The sequence below is a fragment of the Grammomys surdaster genome, unplaced genomic scaffold (genome assembly GCF_004785775.1).
Source record: "Grammomys surdaster isolate TR1022 unplaced genomic scaffold, NIH_TR_1.0 223, whole genome shotgun sequence".
NCBI classification, from domain to species: Eukaryota; Metazoa; Chordata; class Mammalia; order Rodentia; family Muridae; genus Grammomys; species Grammomys surdaster.
In genome coordinates this window covers 3,632,932-3,656,029 of record NW_021604668.1, presented here as the reverse complement: position 1 = coordinate 3,656,029, position 23,098 = coordinate 3,632,932, and the positions used below count along the sequence as shown (strand labels likewise).

General features: G+C 45.7%; 1 protein-coding gene across 1 annotated transcript in view; it reads left to right on the top strand.

The window, feature by feature from the left end:
* The first annotated feature begins 1,954 nt into the window (after positions 1-1,954).
* Positions 1,955-23,098, top strand: part of Vipr2 (vasoactive intestinal peptide receptor 2) — a 68,722-nt gene continuing 47,578 nt past the window's right edge. The window contains exons 1-4 of the mRNA XM_028773198.1: positions 1,955-2,116; positions 4,135-4,234; positions 18,202-18,309; positions 20,255-20,352. Coding sequence (XP_028629031.1) covers positions 2,069-2,116; positions 4,135-4,234; positions 18,202-18,309; positions 20,255-20,352 — 354 coding nt within the window. The 5' untranslated portion in view covers positions 1,955-2,068. The remainder of the gene's footprint in view (positions 2,117-4,134; positions 4,235-18,201; positions 18,310-20,254; positions 20,353-23,098) is intronic.

The following is a 23,098-nucleotide window of genomic DNA, read 5'->3' as shown; positions in this document are numbered from 1 at the left end:
TCCCTCTCCCTCTCCCTCTCCCTCTCCCTATCCCTATCCCTATCCCTATCCCTATCCCTCTACCTCTCCCTCTCCCTGTCTCTCTCCTCTTACCCCAATTCAGGTAGCTTGAAAGGAAGAATCAAGAGATCTTGAAAGACAAAGTAAACTCACTGGCAAACCTAGCCCCATCTTTCACTCTTGAAACAAAACGGAATAGCAGAACAGCAGGCTAAGGAGCCTCTATGGGTGTTCTTTCTGAGGGCAAGCCTACTGCTGTAGACAGCAATGACCCTACTCCCTGTTTGTCAGGGCGTCTGCTCTCGCTTTCTTAGCTGCCGCAGTGATGACCACTGGGTGTCATGTTTCACAGGACACCTCTTTCTAACGTTCTATCTGAGGAACCTTGACCTTCACTGGTGTCCAGTCTCTTTGGGACCTTCGCTTCTCTGGGACACCCCTAGGAAGAACAAACCGTTCTTGTTTCCCACTGCCTGTATCTCATCCTTGTCAGTACTATCACCTCATCTCATCATATACGTCATTGCTGTGGGCGGAGTCCTGGCATCTCACCCTAACATCCAGTCGTGACTTTAGAATGTACCCCTCTAGCCGGGCAGTGGTGGCCCACGCCTTTAATCCCAGCACTTGGGAGGCAGAGGCAGGCGGATTTCTGAGTTCGAGGCCAGCCTGGTCTACAGAGTGAGTTCCAGGACAGCCCAGGCTACACAGAGAAACCCTGTCTCAAAAATTAAAAAAAAAAAAACCACCTTAGAATGTATCCCTTGCAACTACTCATGTATCAGCTCTCCTAATTCTATTTGTAACCCTCTGGGGTTGAAGGGCAGAGGTCATTGTTGTGACTTACAAATGTGCAGGTGGATCAGATTCACGGTCTGGAACAGTGGAGAGAATTTGTGGACAGAGAGCCAGAGCCCAGGTTTCCTGGCCCTAAGCTGCAGACCTATTGCCCAGACCTTCTCCTCCATAAGATCTCCTGATGGACAAACAGACGCACAGATGATGGAAGGATGACAGACAACAGATAGAAACTTAGGTCCTCAGGTGCATGGGGCTCTGATGTCATAGAGCGCATGATGAACTCAATGGGTTGAAAGATAATGGGCAAAATAGTCACCCCAAAGTGTGAAGGATACATATTGTAGCATTTTAGTCTGACTTTGGGTTTGAAATTATATCTAAATAAGAAGTTTAAAACTGGCCTGCTTTACTTAATCTAGTGCTATTGTCTGCTGGTAGCAGTCTACTATTCCCTAGATTGGTCTGTCGACAGCCAAACCACAGCTGACCAGTGGCAGGTTCCCCACAAGTCTAGTATACAATGGGCCACACATGTGACACCTGAGGGTTTTTGGTGCCAATGGGCAGACCCGCTTTTCCCTTGATGTAGTCTTTGCTTTCTGTTCAACTTGGCTTTGAGCTTTCCAGGGAACACCTTCCAAGAGCTTTCTCTTTTCTATCTGCTCACACCAGTGCAACCCCAACCATGGACGTCCAGCCTCTTTCTGCAGTTCTTCCTTGAGCTGCCTACAGGCTTGGCATTTGCACAGGAAGTTAGTGCCAGATGCTACATCAGCTCTCAGGTTCCCTTACCTGGGATTGGGTAATACCCTTAGTAGGTGAGCATCTGCTTACTCGAGCCTCCAACTCTCCAAAAGCTTGAGCATGACAGCTCACAGCGGGGTTGCAGAGGAGAGACGCAATACATCTGGGTTAGCAAGGGAAGCCCGGGAGGAAGGAGCGCAAGAGAGCAGGGCTGACAAGAGAAGTACCCAGGCCAGGAAGGGATCAGGGTGAGGCTCAGGATCCAGCACTACAGGGGGAAGCAGGAGTGGAGGGAGGGATGCTTGGACAGAGATCTGGTGGACCGGAGTGCCAGAGAGAGGCTAGGCAAAAAGGAGAAGGGGCGCGAGGCGGGGACTGGGCCGAGGGGCGGGGCCGGGACTTGCAGCCTGGAAGGCGGGGAGGGTGATAGGCGCGAGACTGAGGAAATCCGCGCTGGGAGGCCCCGAGCTGGGGACGGTGCTGCTGTGGGCGCCAAGGACCAAGGCTGCGCGCTGAGCCCAAGATGAGGGCGTCGGTGGTGCTGACCTGCTACTGCTGGTTGCTGGTGCGGGTGAGTGAACCCGCTCTCCCTTCCCATCCTGCAGTAGACCGCTGGGCTCACCTCACGAGCGGGTCCCAGCACGAGCGGGCGGAGCGTGGGGCCAGCGGAGACAATCCAGAAGCAGAATGCGTCCTACTGAAGCCCTACCGAACCCTGGGCTGCTGGACTCACGGGCAGTTTTCCTATTTCTACCGCCGTCTCGGGTTCGCCAAAAGTGGGGTTCAGGTTCTTCTCGACCCCTGCCCCGGGACGACCTGGGTCCTGGTCTGGCAGTGCGCCTGGAGTTGGGGACACCCCTAGCACCCAGCAAGAATAGCGGCCGCTGCCCAGGCCACCTGCTCTGGCTTTGCTTCCGTGGGAAACTGTTGTTACTCTGTGGTTAAATATTTCTCTTTCCATCTCCTGGTCCGTGTGTTTGTTTAGTATGTGACAGAGGAAAAGTGCTGTGGCTAAGAAAGTTTCCTTTTGGAAATACTCTCTTTTTTTTCTTTCTTTCTTTCTAAGAGAGCCAAAGGAACCCCTGAGTCGAAGTTTCTTACATGGGTTGCATTGGTTTTATGTAGTTCTCCGGAACTCTACCCTTTATTTGAAAACCTTTCTTAAGAAAGAAAAGAAGGGTTTGAGCCTTATTTCTTGTCTTTTCTTCTCTGCTTTGAGAACTGTATCCCTGTGGAGCTCAAGGTTTCCACACATATCTAGGCCTCCGGCTGAGGCAGCCAACTAAGCTGAGCGTGTGCAGCAAGAGGGGAGGGGTTGTTTAAGGAAATCCATCCGTCATTGTTGATGAAATTTCAGTTTTCTGGAGCATATCTTCTCCGCCCCCACGGGTTGCTGAGGGAACCCTCACAGAGATGCTTGTGAAGCCTCGGGACTCCATTCACTTTAACCTTTCAGGCGTCCCAAAATGTCATCGTTCCCCATGTTCCAGGAATGTCAGAGATCGCTGGCTTTTAGCACCTTGATTTACTATCTTATCAGATCTGAAATTCAGATCAGTGGGGCTGTTGCTCTACGTTTGGATCTCTGCATTTTGGTGGTCGTGTAGCAACGAGCTGGGAAATCCAAAGTACCTCAGCTGGTCTTTAAATGACGTGAACGTGGCAGAAAATCCAACATTGAGTTTTGTCCTTTGATTCTATTAGGAAATTGTATTCCATGCTAGCTGGCCTATCTATATCAACAGTAGGATAACTAAAATCACAGGGAGAAACCAAGACAGACAGACAGACAGACAGACAGACAGACGACAGAGACAAGTAATGAGAGTGAGTACTCCACAAGCAGCCCAGTCTGGGAGGACACTGGGTTTTCATAAGAACAGCCATCAGAAAATGCTGTCTTCCTGGACTGCGAGCTCAGATGCTCTCTTTACTGTCTAGCGAGCACGCTCAGCTTCAGGGGCTGACGACCCTGTGAAAGCTTTGCAGAAACCTTCCATGGCTCCTTGGATCAGATCTGTTTCTCTCAGCTCTGCCTCTTCCATCTCATTTTTAAAAGGTGCTTCACACCAAGTCGCACAATGATAACAATATTATCTGTACAAATAGGGTTAAGTTTTGAGTGTGTCCTGAAGCTTATGAAAGTTCACTCAAGCTATTCTGATTCTAGCCTGATCACAAAGAGGGTCCTTGGGTACACAGATTGTCTGTGCACACCCCACAGCCACTAAGAGTTAACTTGCTTTACTTAGGCCAAAGAGTATGAAATGGGAGCTCTTCGATTCTGAGAGATGCACATTTCTAATGGCCCATTGCTCTTAAGTTAGTAATAACAACATATGATGCCAGTTTATTTTCCTGCTGAGAAAAGGTTTTCTATTGGATTTTATGTTTGTTTCACAAAATAAATAGTAAAGTTTTTCTTTCTTTTTTTTAAAATAACCACACCAGGAAAATGAAATAGCTACTTTAAAATTAATTTCAGTTTCAAAGAAATTTAGAAATGTGAAGCTTTGGATCTTCCCGTAGATTTTTGCTTAACCCCCTTTGTGTAATTTTTAGTTACTTCGATTTCTTTAACTTTAACAGGTGAGCAGCATCCATCCAGAATGTCGCTTTCATCTGGAAATACAGGAAGAAGAGACAAAATGTGCAGAGCTGCTAAGCAGCCAAACAGAGAATCACAGAGGTGGGTTTGGAGATTAAGTCTGGGGGTGGGAGTTCTAGCTGTCTACACTTCTTAGCCCCTTCCCTAATTGAGTGACTGGAGGTCACCTACACCTTAAAAAGTAGGACCATTTGCCACTGTTCTGGTGGGCCACAAGCAAAGCTAATGTAGCCTTGTGACAGTGGGGATTTCAGCAAACCTTTTAAAAGAAAACCTCAATTCTTAACACCAACAGTTTCCATGGTTTGATGAGGCAACTGTTTCTAACATTATGTTAAGGATCTGTCATGCTCTGCAAAGTCAACTCTGGTTCCCAGAGAATAATAGCACATATCTGAATTCTTGGATCTAAAATATTAGCTATCCTTGAAGTTGGTTTAGCTAAGAATGATAGAAACTTGTCAGAAGCAAGAAGGAAAATGGGACTTCAGTTTTCTGAAGACATACCTATTGCAATACTGTGAGTTTGTTGAGCTTGTCCTCTGATTGGAACAGAAAGTTTTCTGAGACTCCAGGCCTCTGATTTACGCCTCCTTCATGTTCATAGACCCAAAGGCCCCTGGGTACCAGCCCAAGTATCTACAGCACAGTCTTTTGTCTGGGATCTCTCTGCTCAATAGTCACGTGTACAGCCTTTTCGAGAAAGAAATTAAAGTCCATAGTCTGATGTTTGTTAGAAACACTCAAGTCTACCACTCCACTCTGAACCTCTTACCTAATGAAAGAGTTAGAGCTACATCGCTAATGTGAAATTTCTAGGAGCCACATTAAAACAAGTTTTTAAAAAGAAGTGAGATTAATTTTTTTTTTGTTTTTTTTTTGAGACAGGGTTTCTTGGTATAGCCCTGGCTGTCCTGGAACTCACTCTGTACACCAGGCTGGCCTTGAACTCAGAAATCTGCCTGCCTCTGCCTCCCAAGTGCTGGGATTAAAGGCGTGCGCCACCACCGCCCGGCATGAGATTAATTTTTAATAATGTATTTTATATCAACCTAAGTTATTGACCTAATTATCATTTTGACTTATAAACAACAAGAAATTATTGTTTCTAAACTCTTTTTCTATAAGTCTTATAACATAGTGCATTTTTAAAGAATGTTATTTGCACTTCACCTTTTGGGACACTTTTCAAGCTTCTAGTACCACAGATTGGTCAGTGGCGCCCACACTAGGCAAAAAGGCTGTAAATAGGTACCTTTTTCTTGCCTGCCTTAGACCCCTGTTTCCTCATCTGAAAGTGAAGCCTCCACTCGGCTCCAAGCTTCCTTTAACCAGCTGTGATTTTACAGCTCACACGTGGTTCTGAACCAGACATTCCCCAAATTGTCTAGTTGACCTCAGTCCACCAACACAAATTCTATTGGTCAGTCCCACTGCCCCCATGAAGGGCTAGCACTAAAGAACTGGCTTCAGCTGGCAACAAATGAAAGATATGGATCAGCACTGTGGTCACCAAGGCTGTCTCTGTTCAGTAAAAATTCAAGAGTTCAGAAAAGCAATCCTGTGGCAAAGGCACACACACACACACACACACACACATAACCAAACAACAACAATAATGATAACAATTACAAGATGAAGAAGAGGAAGGGGAGGAAGAGGAGGAAGAGGAAATTAACTTAGACATGAGGCTTGTGAAGATTTAGTAGCTAGGAGCACTTGCTGGGTTCCCAATGCCCACAGCACCACATTTATACCTACAGTTCCAAGGAATCCAGTGCCCTCTGCAGAACTCCACAGGCTTCTGCATACAGGTAGTATGCATGTATGCTTCCAGGCAAACATTCATATATATACATATACACATACGCATACACATACACATATACATATATATATATGAAATAAATCTTTCTTAAAAAATGAAATTAAAATGGGAGCCAGGCAGACCTCCACAGCCAGTGATGGCTAGAGCTGCTGATGACTGAAATCTTGGGCTAAGCGGCCCTCTCCAAGACAGCATGCTGAGATAAGCTTCCTGGGTTCCCAGAGGACAGCCTGTATCAACAGCCTAGTTGGAGTCTATGAAAACTGCTCAGATTTCCTTGGTGCTTGTTTGGCATGGCCAGGTGGATCAAGCCTGTGGGACTTCTCCCTTGTTTGTCATATAGACAGACCTCATTGCAAGAACGGGTGCCTACTTGGACATTTCATGTTGTGGGCTTCTATTTTCAGTGTTAGCTTACAGAAAAAGTATGTGTGTATCCGATTCATCCACCTTTCTCTTTTGGAAGAACTTCTTGGTCATTAGCCAGCCACCCTCAGAAGAGCAGAGCTGATCATCAGCAGCCACTGTGCAGCTCCCAGAAGAGACAGCCTGTGACCCTAGTACTCATCTGCTCTCTGAAATATGCAGAGTTCCAATGCCAAGAGTATAAATAGCAGTAGGTTACCAGGATGAAGATGCTGCAGGCAATGGGAGCCAGAGGCTGTACAGAGCCAGAACTGAGGGAGCACTTCTGGTAGGACAAGGCCACAGGACATATCCTCATGCAGTCACAAGTGACATTGCTGAGTTCCTAACGTCTGTGAGAGCTGCTTTCATGTTCCGTGGCAGTGTGTAATTGGTCTAGTAGAACCTCAGAAATTAGAAACAAAGTAGCTTCCATGTCGGCAAAATAACTTCCACTCAGAAATTAGAAACAAAGTTGCTTCGATGTTGGCAAAATAAAAACTTTCCCAGCCCTAATATGGAACTCTTCCTCTTTGCTTTATGAAGAATCAAGAAAACAAAACAAAAAGATGTAGTAAATCCATACAAAACCAATGTCAATTCTAAAAAGGACTCAGAAAGCCATGGAGATATTTGGAGTCCTGTAGTTTAATTTTGATTCACTGCTAAGACAAGGTTAATCTTGATAGGATGAGGGCCTAACGTCACAGATGGTTGAGAGTGGAGGAAAGTTCTCTGGGAAGTTAGTATAGGAACTTTCCTGTGACTTCACATCACCACATGCTCACATCTATGGCCACTCCAGACTGGGAGAACCCAAGTTAGACTGATACGCCTTGATAATGCCCCTCCCTGAAAAATTAGGTGGTATTCATCAAAGGATGCATTTTGCTATAGTCAGCTTAGAACCAGGTAAAGGAAGGTGCTGAACAGTGGCCTTTGGTTTGTTTTAAGCAGAATGTTGGATTCCTTAGAGGAACTGTGAAGGCCTTGTTATTCCCTCTGCTGGCAAGCAGGGCTACAGTAGCCAGCCACAGGGTCATGATAATAGCAGAAGATGGGAAATGTTGGGCCAGAGACCGACGTCCCTGCTTCTCACACAGTGCATGGCATAAGCTTCACGCTCAGCAGGGTTTGCTTCATTGAGGACTCTCAGATCCAAGGCCTGTGCATCTGGGTCACAGCCCCACCCTAGAAAATCCTCAGCGTCCACAGCAGGTTGTTAGAATCCTGACAGCAAGTTGAGGATTCAAAGTGGGGGGGGGGACACCTTAATTGCTAGACTGCCCAGAGGAACTGTTGCCCAAGGCTGTTTGCATCTGACATGTCAGAAGAGAAGCAGTTAGGTGTCTCCTTAGAAGTTGCCCATGGAGGGGCTCAGGAGCCCACCCTGGAGAATGTTTAGCAAACTGAGACAGCTTCTTTTTATTATCCAGGAATGATATGTGGTCACCAGTGACCACAGCACGCTGGCCACCAATCCTTCTACCCTGTTGTTTTTGAGACAGAGAAAGAGAACATGTTTGGTTCCTGTTACATCTCACAAATCTTATGCCGTACCTTTAAAAATATTTGAACTGGCTTTTACAGAAGGAATTGATGAACATTTTTTTACAGCAGAAATTAGGGTTAAGAAATAGTGACTATGAACACAGAAAAAAGTATTACAGTGAGAAGCATGTCCATGCCTGTCCTCCCTTGCCCTGTGAGGCTGACGGTCCCGGTGCACACTGCCCTTGAAAACCATCCATGTGTTTGTTGTGTCTTGATCTCTCTTCTCTCCTTCAGTTTGGAGACTGTGTCTGCTCTCCATTCTCCTTCAGGTTTACTTAATATCTAGTACATCCCGTTGGTTCCCTTCAGCTATTGAACTTTCAGATGGGTGACAATGTTTCCCTATTAGAAACAATGTCCTAATGTTCTTAAGAATAAAATATCTCACCAGCACCTCATGAACCTCAAGTCACTAATCATAAAATTAAGTCAGCTTCTCGTGACCCAGTAAAGAGCAAGGTCTGTGTGATGCAGTTCTTGGTCAGTGACAGTTGGACCCTGAGGAGAAAGCTTAAAGCAAGGGGAAAACCAGGCTGTGTATTCCCACCAGGTTCTGAGGTCCAGGAATGGTGTCATGTGCCTGACACAGGCCTATCACAGTGAGTAACCACTGCAAGGTATTCAGTACAAGGGAAAATGCACACTCCTCCAGTACCTGAGCCTTTCTCTGTTTAGTAAGAGGGGTCCTGAGTTGTTCCCAGAAGCCCAAGATCTCAGGCTAAGGACGTCCAAACAGGAGGGCTTTCTAAGCCCTAGACCCTCTACACCTACTGTCTTTGCATTCACAGCTTGTTAGGAACAGAGCAGAATTTTCTAGAAGGACATTGCCTCACTCTTCAGTGTCCTATCAGAGACAGGAGTGCCACTTAAATGTTGACCCACAGATTCTAAGTCTCATTTGGTTTCTTCATCTGTGTATTCAAAACTGCCTGTCAGATGAGGCTCTCTACCAGGTCACCGCCTGCTTGGTGAAGTGAGTGTTTTCTTTCCTTGGACCTGTGTTAGCATGTGAAGTTCCAGGCACCACCCTGTGTTCTTCTCTCTGAGATCTTGATCTGGCTGCTCTTCTGTGTCGCTTTCCACATTATAACCTTGCTGTAAACCTCTTTGCATCTTTTCTGGATAGAAGTTAAGGCTTCTGGGAGCAACTGTGGCTTTTCTAAATGAGACAACTCACTGGACGGACACCACATGAGGTGGCACAGATAACCCCAGAGTCTGGGCTGCTCAAAAATGGAATGAGGTGTTGCCTAACCTTTCCTGAGCTGCTCTGAAAGACTTGAGTGTGACCATAGGCCACAAGTATGGATAAGAATGAAATGCATGCCTACCATGAAGCTGTGCTATACTTTGTGGGCACCCTTCATGAGGTTAATCTGTAATTTAAAACAGTCTGGGAACATAAGCACATGTGCACATTGCTACGTTTACAAAAAGGATAAAGAGAAAGAGAATATATTCTATGGGGGTGTGGTGAGGTATGGGGGAAGGAGATGTCTCAGCAGGCCCATGCCGAGGCATTCCTTCCTCTGGGGGACCAGCCGCACAATGGCATAATATCATAGTATAGAATAGAGTTTATTCAGGGCATAGGGAGGGGAGTTAAGAGGGTAGTAGAGGCAGAGAAGGCAAAAGAGGAACAGGAGATCAAGAGAGGGAGAAGGGGGCAAGCAGCCCCTTTTATAGTGGGTCAGGCCTATCTGGCTATTGCCAAGTAGCTATGGGGAGGAGCATACCTGGCTGTTGCCAGGTAACTGTGGGGGTGGAATTTAGACAGAATGTTAACACACATGGTTGCACCAAAATATACTGGGAGTTACAAGGAAGGAGAGAGGAGATTTCCACCTGAAACTTTGGTACTGGCATGAGAGTCATGAGCCAGGCTGATCTCATATATAGGAAGTAAGAGGGGGTTGTGGCAGCGACAGACTAGGAACATCAGCACAGATGAGGAAAGAGAGCAGAACGGATGTGTGTAGTCCCGAGGGTGGAGATACACTGAGGGCTTTGGAGAGGCAGTGTTTTGGTATGAGCTATGCTTTAGGAAGGTCAGGGCATCCTTGGAAATGAAGAAACAGTACAAGAAAATAGCATTCCAGGAGAGAAACGAAAATGTTTCTTGTGGAAAATCGTAGGGGAAGACAACTCCCAGAAGCCGTTTCAGGGAGCAAGAGGACGAACTACAAGGAGAAAAGGGCAGAAAGGCCTGGAGGCTACAATGTGCAATGCCGTTCCAAAGAAGAAAGCCTCTCAGAGTTCAGGGAAACCGCCTTCTGTGGGGACGACTAAGCCTGTTCCCATGCAGGCGCACTGGTGAAGGAAAAGATCCAGCGTGGGCTCTGCCCAACAGGGAGTGACAGACAATGCTCAGACTCTGCCTTGTACAGAAGGAAGGGTCAAAGTTACCTGGAAAGAGAAAGTGCTAGCTGCAAGGCCCAGTCGCCTCAGGAGCATGTCAGTCCTTCACAACAGAGGCCAGAACAGGAAGAAGTATTTAAGTCTCAGAACTGGCCTTGAGGCGTTGAGAGATGGCATCTGTTCCCAAGAAGGTGGAATGACATCACTGACTCCTGGCCCAAGGCACTGACTGATGACCTTCCAAGGCCTAGGCACCCTGGAAAGCATAGTCTTCTGGTTCTACATTGATACAATTCTATCCTGGCTATGGTTGAATGGTGGCTTGGCATTAACTTCCATGTAGGATTGGACTCACAACTTCCTGGAGTAACCAGTACTTTGGTCCCCTTGCCTGGGTCAGTTCCTACCTAAATATAGGTCAGAGCCTGCTAGTAGATCCACAGGGGTGGTTGTGGGAAGTCAGTAAGTCCTGATCATGAATCTGAGGGAGATTATCTTGAGATCCATTGGCAGGATGTCTCATGCTAGTAATGTATTCTCCAGATGGGATCTGCGGCTACACAAAACGTTACCCAGCTCTGCCCAGCCTTGAACTTCCTGAAGTAATAGCCAGGCCCTGGGCCCTGGTAGACTTCAGAGACAAGCTTCTAGAGTATTTCATATGGGAGGAAATGATGCCATCAGCACAAGTGTTGTGAATCTCCTAATGAGTCAAAGGGCCAACATTTTGCAAACATTCAGCACAGGAATTGGTGAGGTACCCATATTGTGTCACCTTACTATCCACTGTCCACATGGTGCCACATGAGGGTGCCAGGACCCATCAGATAGGAAACAGTCTTGTCTTAAGAACTAGATGCCGCACTCAATTTTTAAGTGGCAGTGACTAAGCAGGTCTCTCCACTTGGATTATAGTGACTCCTGCTGAAATGTACTGATACTGGGTTTTATTGGATTTGGCAGAGTTCCCCCGCCAAAAAAAAAGTAGGCTCTGTCCAGATCTTCACATTACTTTATAAAAATCCTTTTGTTCATTCAGAAGATCGTGTTGCTTCTGAGTCCGAATCATGGTGCAAACTTAGCTCAAGTACCAGAATCTGGTTTCAACCTTTGGGACCCACCTTAACCCCAAAATAAACCTGCTGCTTTAGATTCAAAAGCCAGATATGAGCTGACTTCCCAACGCCATCCAGCATCAGTTCCCTGTAAACGGTGTATTCAGGTCTTAGCTGGTAGCTAACACTTCACCCTAGAGACTGAGGATGAAATTCTAGCCACACCCTCATTAAGATGTAAGTATTTTACCTGGATCCTGTACAATGTCATGTGGCACTCGAAACACATGGCTTTGAAGAACCTTCTAGCCTGATCTGATTTGCCCCTGTTTCTCTAAAACTAGGAGTGGTCTCATTCATCAGCACATGGCAGGCTAAACATCTACTACCCTTTCTTGCAGGAAGAGCTCTTTGTTAAGAGTCTCCTGAGAGACAGTGCTACTCCATCCACAGCGTGGCACCAAGCACAGTAGATGTTTAGAAAACTTAAAAGAAAAAGATTTATTTATTTATTTATTTATTTATTTAATGTGAGTACACTGTTACTTCAAGCACACCAGAAAAGGGCACTGGATCCCATTACAGATGGGCCACCATGTGGTTGCTAGGAATTGAACTCAAGAAGAACAGTCAGTGCTCTTAACCGCTGAGCCATGTCTCCAGACCCTAGAAACCCTTTTTGAAAGCCTCATAATTCCCAACACATAAGCAGCATGACCACAACTCATTTAAAACTGCAGGACCAATAGGAAGGAACAATGTCCTGGCTAGCTTCTGTCTCCACGGATGGTTAGGTTCCTGATGGACCTTAAGCTTGTCCCATTAATAATCTTTGAAATATCTTATAGCCCCAGTGGGTGGTCATCTGTACCCACATTGACCGTCTCCTGAGAAGTGCAAGCTTTCCTTGGGTGCGTCATTCATTAGTTTTGATGGGCTATTGCTTTGGGTATTTCCCTCAAAAGGTTTCTTTGCTGTGCTTCTCCCAGTTCAGTTATTGTCATTATTCCTAATTGCAGCTTTCCTAAAATGGCATTTGGCAACATACCTAGATGAGCTAATGCATAGACGGAGTTCTGAGCTCACTGGTAATATTTTAAGAACAAACGAAGCATCCTTAGAACAAAAGAGAGGGGTGAATCCTCCCAGCAGGAGCTCCTGTAACCTCTCCCTACCCTCAGAGCAACTAACTGAGACTCCAAAGCCCTCAGAATAGCAACTGTTGTTACAGTTAGCAGCTTGAGTAGCCAGAATCCACAGCCATCCACAGAGAAAGCCAGTACATTGCATTCACATTCCTAGGGGCTGTGAAATTCAGACCCAGGTGGTCCATTTCCTGCTTTCTGTGTAGATTTATCCATCGCTTTGGAGCCTTGTGTACAGTGAACATTAAGACAAGAAAGTCCTGGTTGTAAGCTGTCTCTGTGGATTCTGGACTTTTACTGGGGCAGATGTGAACATACATACTTACCATGGATGGGGTACCAACAACAGGCAAAAAAGAAACCATTGCACCCAAGGTCAGTTTGATGAATTGTTATGTTTATTGGATGATTTATGGTAGCAACACCGTCATTCCCGGTACAGTTTTCAGGTAGAGACAATGAAGAGTCTTTTCTTCTCCCCACCCCCCCGGAACTATTTGTTCTTTGTATCATTTGGCAGAGAGACCTCATAAGTCTTTTAATGAGTTTCCAGCATCTGTGGCCTCTCTCCTTTACACAAGAAAGAGTGTTCAAAATTGAAGAAAATAACTAACACAACAGTTTGGCAGCTCGTGGAGCAGTTGTTCAGAGAACATCCACAACTGTACTATGCCTCCTTGTTCAGGAATAAAAGCATTTGCTCTGCATGGTCAATTCAGGTGGAGGACCTGAGTGCCCCCAACTAATACTAGGTGTCCAAAGGTGGCATTAGTTGAAATTTCTGAGTAAAGTGATAATGAAAGCATGCTAAATTTCCATGGGCCTCAGTTGCCCCGGCAAGGCTCTAGGACATACAACTGGGCTGAAGGTAACAATTCCACACAGATCTGATTTGGCCTCTAGACTGTGAGCAGCCTGAGGGCCAGGCTAACCTAGGCCAACCCTATAGTCTTTGGGTGTATGCAGCCAGGTGAGTAGGCAGCCATCCTGAAACTGCCTTACATCCTTTTCCCCAGAACCACCAAGGATTTATTTTTTGTGGTCACGATGCAGAGAAACGAACACCCTCCTTTACCAAGACAGTGTAGCATCTCTGTGGGGCCGGCAAGCAGAAGTCTGAGACAATTCAGGTCAGGATAGATGAATGTAGTTCAGAGGAAGACAAACCACTTGTAAAAATTACCTTTCCCAATTCAATTTCCAGCTCTGTCTCTGAGGTTGATGACAGGCAGAGATGATCGGTGGATTTGATGGTATAATGATGATTAGGTTTGTTTTTTTTTTTAAAAAAAAAAAAACTGTTGCTTTAAAACGGTAGCACGTAGAGAAATCACAAAAACCTTCTTGCTCAACAGTCACCAGAGCAGAGAAAAGACAAAAAGGCTGTACAAGTATACCGGGCACATGTGAGCATCAGGAAGGTGTTCCTAACACAGATGTGCCTAACACAGTTGAACCCTAGACAGGTATGCCTGCACAAGACACTCACAGTAAATACCATGCACAAGTAGGCAACCAAGAAGGTGAGCCCCTCGGCAGGTGTGCCCAGGCAGGTGTACCTCGCACAGGATAGCTCTGGATAGGTGCACCCTACCCTACACAGAGAAGCCCTAAATCAGTATACTACACACAGTTGAGCTCCCGGAATGGGAACCCTAGAAAAGGTATAGCCTGAACAAGTGAGCCTTAAGAAGATAGGCCCTACACAGGTCAGCAAACCTAAGGATTACTAGATGTGTTAGTATAGGCTCTGCTACTGAGTTGTCTTAACAGCAGGGCCTCAGAAGCATTTAGCACCATCTGTTTCAGGATCTATTAATGATTTGTACCTGCATTTACTGTTTGTCGGAGAAATCTGGTGATTCTCTAACTTTGACCATTTTTTACATATTCATCAACCAGTGTTCTTAGGAAAGTATTCTTCAACAGGGAAAAAAAAAATGCCAATTCTTTTTTAAAAACAAACCCATGCTTTTTTTTTTTTTTTTGGTTTTTCGAGACAGGGTTTCTCTGTGTAGCCCTGGCTGTCCTGGAACTCACTCTGTACACCAGGCTGGCCTCGAACTCAGAAATCTGCCTGCCTCTGCCTCCCAAGTGCTGGGATTAAAGGTGTGCGCCACCACTGCCTGGCTGAAACCCATGCATTCTTTTTATCCCTGTTCTGTACTTAATTACTGCATTTCCTATCAATTATTTCATAAACATAGTGGATACTGAGGTTGTAAAATGAGGATTTAACTTAAACTCAGACTTTGGAATATCATGCCGGCAGTGAAAATAACCATATTATAAGCACATAACATGAAAAAATGTGAGAGCCCGACTACATGGGAAGACAATAAATAATATTTTTCCTCGTTAAAAAAAAAGTCCTATGACACCTCTCCACATAGTGTGTCTGAGACTGGAAGCAGGTGTTGAAAGGACCCATTGAGGACAGATCCCTGAGCTGGTCTTAGAGGTTAGTCTAAGATTACCCTCCATACCTGCCTCGGCGGCTTCTGACTAGTTAGTATCTGTGGAATTCCATGACCTTCTTCCTTGGCCAGTTAATACAGTGCAGGGAAACTGCCCTGGAAGAAAGGGAGAGTTATGGATGACAGCTGAATCTTGGTACTTGTTGAGTAGAGAAGGCTAAGTGGGAGCTTTGTCATGTGGTGTATGAAGATTAAGATGGCACAGCAAGATGCCTGCAAGGCACTACTGAATTCAGTCCATGGGTAGCACTGAGGCAGCTCCAGTGAGGGAACTTCTGAGCAGACAATGCTGGACCACAGTGTAGCATAGCCACTATACAGCCATGCCATATGTAAAGTGGGAATCCCTTTGATGGTTTACGTGGAGGTATGGGTCTAAAGGACTTACAGGGTACTCTCAAAAGGATCTGCTCTGCTCCTGGCTCTCCTCTTTGGATCATGACCTAGGAAGCCTGGCACATCCATAGGATCCAGGAGGAACTCAAATTCTGTGTCCTGCCAGATGGCAGTTCTGGCCACAGCAAATTCTATGCAAGGAATGGCCAGGGTACAAGAAGTACTTTGTCTGGTTCCTCCTGAGGTAAGAAGAAAAAAAAAAGCACTTTCTATAATAAACACTTGACCTTATCTTGTGTCTCCATCACGAGCCAGTTGAGCTGAGCTGTCACAACAAAGGCCCTGACCGCTTTAATTCCTATTATTAAGTTGCAGGGACTTCTTTCTTTCTCTTTTCTGTATCCTTCCCATCTCCTCACATTAGAGCACTCCTGCACTCACAAACCCACTGTTCACAAGGAATGGATGCCCAAAGGGAAATGCTGAGGTGAGGTGTGTGAGGGTCCCCTCTGTCTGCTACATCGGAGCATGTTTCCTAACCTGATTTCCAAGATGTTTGTGCCTAGCTGTCAGGCTTCACACTGGCCTCTTAAAGCAGGAAAACAGCATGGGGGGGGGGGGGTTTCTATTACCGCTGGACAGTAAAGAATTCTTTGGATAGCATCCGCAGGAGGATTTCTGGCTGCTTCCATGGATAGCTAAGGGGATGGCTGAGAATAGCCCCTGAAGACTCAGGGACACAAGGGTTGAAGGTATTTAAATATCCCATCCCAGTGGCTGGTACAGGGACACAGAGGTGGAAGGCATTTAAATACCCCACCCCAGTGGCTGGAGCACTCACTCCTTATTCTTGCATATGTTGTGAGATATCGAAAGACTGATTAGGGCACACAACTTGAGTTTCCCATGAGCACTGTCTGGGCCAGCCCTTCTTGCCTCATTCCTTTGAGAACTTTTGCCTCTGTGATTTTAAATTTAAACCTTTTGAATGTCGAATAGAAGTTGTTCTTCAATGCTGCTCTTCTCTCAACGGCACTGCTCACACTGGCTCATGTCTTCTTCCTTGGCTGCACATAGTGCATACAGCCAAGGAGGAAAGGTCCAAGAAACCTCCATATAGCTCTCACATGACTTTCTTGGGTTCCTTCATACTAGAGAGATCAGCCCTTCCAGAACAATCCACTCTTCAGGCAATAATACCCAAGGACATCAGACCACGCCCAAAGCCCAGGTTGCCATGGCTGGAGCCCACAATCACCTGTTAAGTTTGCAGAACCTGCCCCTAACCTTACTGAGCAGGAAAGTAGACAGAAGGAAGTGAAGCTGAATCTCAAGCCTTTGTAAAACTCATATAAGCCCTTTGGAAGGAAGTAAATGAAGCTAAAAAAAAAAAAAAAAACTACCAAGGATCTAGTGATGTGCTGCCTTCAGCTTTGCAGCCCCTTCAAATTCATGAATAGCAGAACACCTAGATATCTAGAAATATCACACAGGAAGGATCAAATCACCAAACCCAGAAGCCAGCTCAAACCCAAAGGAAAGTATCTGTACTGGCTGGTTTTGTGTCAACTTGATACAAGCTAGAGTCATCAACAAATGAGGAGCCTCAGTTGATGAAATGTCTGCGTGAGATCCAGGGATTTTCTCAATTAATGATCAATGGAGGAGGGCCCAGCCCATTGTAGGTTCCATCCCTGGGCTGGTAGTCCTAGGTTCTATATGAAAGCAATCTGAGCAAGCCATGAGGAAGAAGCCAGTAAGCAGCACCTGGCCATGGCCTCTGCATCAGCTCCTGGATCTTGCCCTTTTTGAGTTCCTGTCCTGACTTCCTTCAATAATGAACAGCAATGTGGAAGTGTGTGCACATAAATCCTTTTCTCCTCAACTTGCCTTTTTGGTCATAGTGTTTTGTCGTAGCAATGGAAACCATAACCAAGACGGTGTCATTTAATATCCTAAGTGTCTGGAAATGTTTAAGGTATGCAGATGATGACCTCTGCCTTTAACCAGGTTCAGCTCACCAGACTACCAGTTCTTCCCTGAGTATTTCCAGACCTAGGTCTCCTCAAGATTTAATACCATGAGGAACAAGTTTACCAGACTGAAGGTGAAAATCAGCAAGAAAAATATAAGGATTCTCTTTTATTTTAAAAATGTGGTATGGAGACACAATGGAGATCTTGTTCCGCATTATTAAAGAGGAACGTGTCATTCGTCATAACATGATGAGCCCAGAGGACTTAAAGCATAGACGAATAAGCCAGGTGCAGAAAGGCAAGCACCACAGAACTCACCTATGTGGAATCTCATCTGTTTCATACAACAAAAGGTAGAATGGTGTCACAAAAGGCCAGTTTTGGATGCTGTTTAGATGGCATGAAGTTTCAGTCGGGCAATAAAGACATGTTCTAATGACCTATTGCATAGAAAGTTCATTATAGTTAATGTCAACCTGAATGCTAAAACAATTCCTTTTAAATGCTCTTACCACAAAGAAATTACATTTGAAGTGATGGATACACTTATTCATTCATCTTTCAATGTATAAATTGTATCAAACATCTTGTCTACCCCATAAGTATATATAATTATTAGTCATCAGCTTAAAAATAGAACTTTAAAAAAAAAACTACACACAGTGTACATTGAATTATTAGCATGCCTTCAACCACATGCCTGTTGCTTTCTTCAAAAGTATAAAGAGACCACACAAGCTGCTTCTACATCAACAGCATTGTGTGAGTAACTCAGGGAAAAAAGCTTGGGCAAAAGACTGTCTAATAAGCAGTACTCTTCTTGCGGACTGTTTTGCTAATTCTCCTGCCACCCGACTAAGCAATTCGTTCTCATGGCCCATGATTTGCACCTAATTCTTTGCCTCTCCATCTAGCCTGTAGCGGCGTCTGGGACAACATCACATGCTGGCGCCCTGCAGACATTGGGGAAACTGTCACGGTGCCCTGCCCCAAAGTGTTCAGCAATTTCTACAGCAGACCAGGTATTTGCATTGATTCCTGGGCTCATGGATGTTTTCATCTGGGGGTGGGGGGTCAGTTTTTCCCCAAAGAAGCAAGCTGGATCTTGCTTCTTTGGTAGCCATGTGCTTACTCCCTAGTTCTAAGGGAGCCAGAGAACATCAGCCCATGTTGGGTGACTTCTTCTTTAAGGAAGCAGAAATACCTCAACCTCTGGAGCCTGTATAGGCAAGCAGGGCAGATACAGAGGGAAAGACTGGACGATAAACTCTCAAGTGACAAAGCAGGAAAAATTTGCATGCATGATACTGAAGATAGGGTGGGAGGAAAGGGAAAGAAGGTGACTGTAAACCCAAGAGAGATTACCATAAGGTTGTAAGGGTTAGGGAGAGAATTTGGGACACTGCACAAAATATGCTCTTACAGACTAATTTGCGGTTGCTTAGAGTTTAGAGAATTTGGTGCCATCCATGCCTCTGTCCTACATTGTTCTTTACGCATGCCTCAGGGTCCCAGGTTTTCATAACACAGAGGAATCTGTGTAGCAAAATACAGATTAGAAGACAGAGCCAGAACAAGAAAAGTGCAGTGCTTTGGAGAACTGGAAAATAGTTTTATCTGGGCAGATACTGAGGGGGAAAGCTGTAAGCATGATAATGTTGTTGGGGACTTGGTCTCCTACTGGCAACCTGGGCCCCTAACCTACCTCTTTGTCATTCACGGCCATGTTAGAGAGTCTCAACCATTCTCAATATTCTGACCTCTAAAAGGTCTCATCCAGTTCAGTCACCAACATCTCCCTCAGGGGCTAGGCCATGAGTGCAAAGAGGCAAGCCACTCCGATTGCCAATGGGTCAGGTGTGGCCTGAGTCAGAGGCCTCAGGAGGGATACCAGTAGGTCCCCAGGGAAGGTGATGGGAGACTGGGACCTCAAGTCCTTCAAAGACTATGGAGTTGCTTCTGCCCAATAGTGCTGATCTCAGGATCCCTAGCCTGGCAGGAACTGCTAACGTACATTGTCAGACAGGAGATGAGCTCTCAGTGCTTGGTGCCTGCTCACTTCTGGTGAACAGGTGGCCATCACCATATAGAAAAAAATTGCAGGGCCTTTGGGTCAGAAAGCCTATCTCCTGATCAAGCTCAAAAATTACCCAGCCTCCAGGACCATAAAGGAAGACCTTTGTAAAACATCCTTTATCTGTGAGTCCCATGAGTAGTTTGGTCAAGGGACAGAAGATCCACAGACGACAAGGACATGTGTCTTAGTTTGGGCATCTCAAATAAGAATCAGGTCAGTTGAAATGACTAATGCCCTTGTCAGTCCCTTTCCCACCAGGTCTGTCCAGAGCTTCATTCTCTTTCTGCTTTATGTGGTCACCTGCCACATTCTTTGTAAATAGAGCGAATGCTTCATTTTTTTTTGATAAATTTGAGATTATTTAGGAATAAATGGTAGGATTTTAAAATAACAAAACTTCTATATTTCTTAGTATTTATATCTCAATCATGTGTTTTCCTCCGACTGATAGCCAAGTGGAAACTGTTCTACGCTGCTTCTTAAGCATTGAAGGGTGAGGGACAGGCCAAATGGAGAGGGGGCAAGAGTTAAAAACTAAAGGATAAAAGAGAGGTTGCTCCAGAGCATTGAGCCTGGCCACCAGCACTCTGATAGACACAGACATCAGAATATGCTTAGGGTTGTCATTCAGCTTCAGAATACCAGCTCTGAGGCTTTACCAACCGTGATCTGTTCTCATCCTGCTTTTACCATTCCGTGATACAGTGTGTCCACTCATGTCCCCTAGGCCCTGGAGGCAGGTCTCAGGAAGAAAGGAAGCTGTGCAGAGCAATTAAGGAAAGACTTCTGGACAGCCTCAGTCACTTGCTGATTAGGGCTTCGGCTTGTTGTATCAATCTTGGTTGTGAGGCTAGTTTTCAAGGACCAAACATCTGAAATTTACTTTCCAGGAAACATAAGCAAAAACTGCACTAGTGATGGGTGGTCGGAGACATTCCCGGACTTCATAGATGCATGTGGCTACAATGACCCCGAGGATGAGAGTAAGGTAGGTGCCAGATTGGCTACACAGCTCCACTCATGGACACTGTAAACAGAGAACATTGTCTACAGGTCTCCTTACCTCTGTAGCGCTACAGCGTCTTGATTCACACTTGGTCTCCAACATGCTGTGGCTTTGGGGATTTGCTGATTCTGCATGATTTAGGAGGCCCAGAAAGGAAGGCTTTCCTTACCTGTCAGCGTGTCTGGATGGGAGAGACTCCCGTAAGTGGGTTATACCTGCCACAAGTTAGCATTTCGGGGGTCCCCTGAGCAACAAGTCCTTCATGCCATCTGGATCTCTTCATCCCATTTATAGTTTTGCCATTATCTTGTGTACTGATCCCTCAGTACACAAGTCCAATGCCAAGACATCTTCGTACGTTCTGAAGCTGGGTCTCTTCGTAGTTGCTAGTGTCTTACCTCAGGCCACTCAGGGCAACTGCCAAGAGTCTCTCCAGCCATGGCTACAGCACTCACCTAACCATTTCTAAGATAGAATACCACATCATGAGTAGATCTTTCACTAAGTATGTAACAGTTGGTGATCTGGACATTCCTAACTCATCCCTGTCTGGCAGCCTAGAGTATCCTTGAAGCAACTTCCTTTGCGCTTGACCACTGTCTCAGCCTACTCAGCCTGAGGCACCTTCTCACCACAAGGAGGGCTTGAACTCCTTACAAACCCACATTCAGTTACATACAAACATGCGATTGCTCAGTAAGATACTGAATGTAGGGAAGACTCTCCAGAGACTCAAAACAACCAAGCACAGATTCTTCCACACAGCCACAGAGCAGTCACTTCATGCCTCAAGTCTCCTCCTGCCTATCACGGTGTCTTCTCACCATCCGTGACAGCAGCACTGCTTCTGGGGGTTGACCCACTTGCCCCTTGCCCCAGACTAATTGCTTTCCTTTCTTCATTGAGGTTTATAATTCAAAGCCAAGAGATTATGAAACTCAAGGAAAGAAAGCGCCATGTTGTGACCATGCTCCACTAGTTGAGGGTAGCATTCCTGGATGATAGCAGTATAGGACTCTTCAGATCCATTACTGGACTGAGATGTTGGCTGGGATTCCAGCCCACTAGCACACTCAGAACACCATGGAGAGGGTTCTACGTAACATCCTGCATAGTGAAACAAAGCTGAGAGATGAACCAGCGTTAAAGACCAAGATTCCTTGCATACGAATAGATGCCAGCTCACTTTTGACCCACTAACCCACCCAGGAGTCCATACACAAATCCCTGGTCAGATGTAGGAACAAGGGACCTATGTCCTCTCTGTCTCCTGTGCTGCACACTCTGATGATCTGATTCTATTGTTTGGTCTCATGTGACAAAGTCCCAGAGAAAACAGGTTTCTTTTCTGGCCAGTGACACTGTGGTGACACTGTGGTGCTGCCTGCCTGTTCTGTTGTGTGTAATCACCACCTTTAGTTTCTCTGTGACAAGTGTATCCCGTGTTCTCTGTGGCTGATTATTGGTGAAGCCGTGGGTGGTACCCATCCCCCTAGAATGGCTGCTGAGCACACAGGACAATTGTGTGATCTGAACTTGGTAATTACAGAGTATACTGAATTTCATGTTGCTGAACCCCACCCACATATCCTGTAGACCAACCTTAAGAGGTTCACTAAGCTGAGTCAGGCTCACAATCCTGGAGAATGCAGACAAAAAGCAGCTACTTAGGATGCACCTGAAGTCAAGGTGCAGAGAGACTACTGAAGCAGAAATGTTCCCGCCCTAGGTCACCTGTATCCTGCATGTGTGACTAGAGGACCAAATTCTCAGACTGCCCTGCTTCCTCCTCATTTACCAAATCCCTGAAATGGCTGTTTCTGTCCCATCTGTTAATGGCACCATCCTCGGGGTCATGTTGATGCCAAATTATGCTTATCATTTTACCCTTTTATAATACTGGACCCCCACAAATATGGACCCAAATCCCACAAGGGCCTTTGGTAGGAGCATGAAAAGCAAAATTCTGGGTATTCTGGCCTGCAGCTCTGAGGGCTACATTCTTAGAAGCTCCTTTCTTGTCTGCACAAAGAGATAGGCAAAAACCCATTTGAAAGCTCAAGACTCTATCCATGTGGAATAAGATCTGAAACATGTTTTTACAGAAGGCAAGAGTGCATGTTAAACTGCCCTAAAGCATTTTGATGAGTTGTCTCTAGGAAGTTTCACACTGGCCTTCTGGGAGTGAGCATCACCTCAGCACAGACTCTGAGTTTGCAGAGATGGTTCTTAAGTCCTCTTCTGAGTATCCCGAGTTCTGATTCAGAGCAGAGATAATGGTCATGTCTTCAACCCCATCCCTCTGAAGCCGGTCTGGTGAGACAAGATCACCTAATTAGGGGCCATGGAAACAGATCAAGCAGTCATGAGTCTCAGGGCTTCTGTGAGGGAGTACAGTTGGGAAGATTCCTGTTTCTAGGTGGGATTGTCTGCCCTGTAAGCTTGCAAATGGACTTTGCTTCATATCTGAACATAGCAGGTGTTGAGCAGTGTCCTGAGGCTGCTTCAGTACTCTCTTCCTAGCCTCATGTGCAGGTCTCTAGAAGAGGTCTGGGCAAGACACACACACACACACACACACACACACACACACACACCCCTTCACCTCTTGTGTGTTCAAAGATCTCTGGGAGCCTGCATTCTGAGCTCTCCCCAGTTATGAAGAGTGACAGGGATGTAAGAAGCTCAGGGATGTAAGAAGGCCTTGCAGAACAAGACCTCTCTTTTC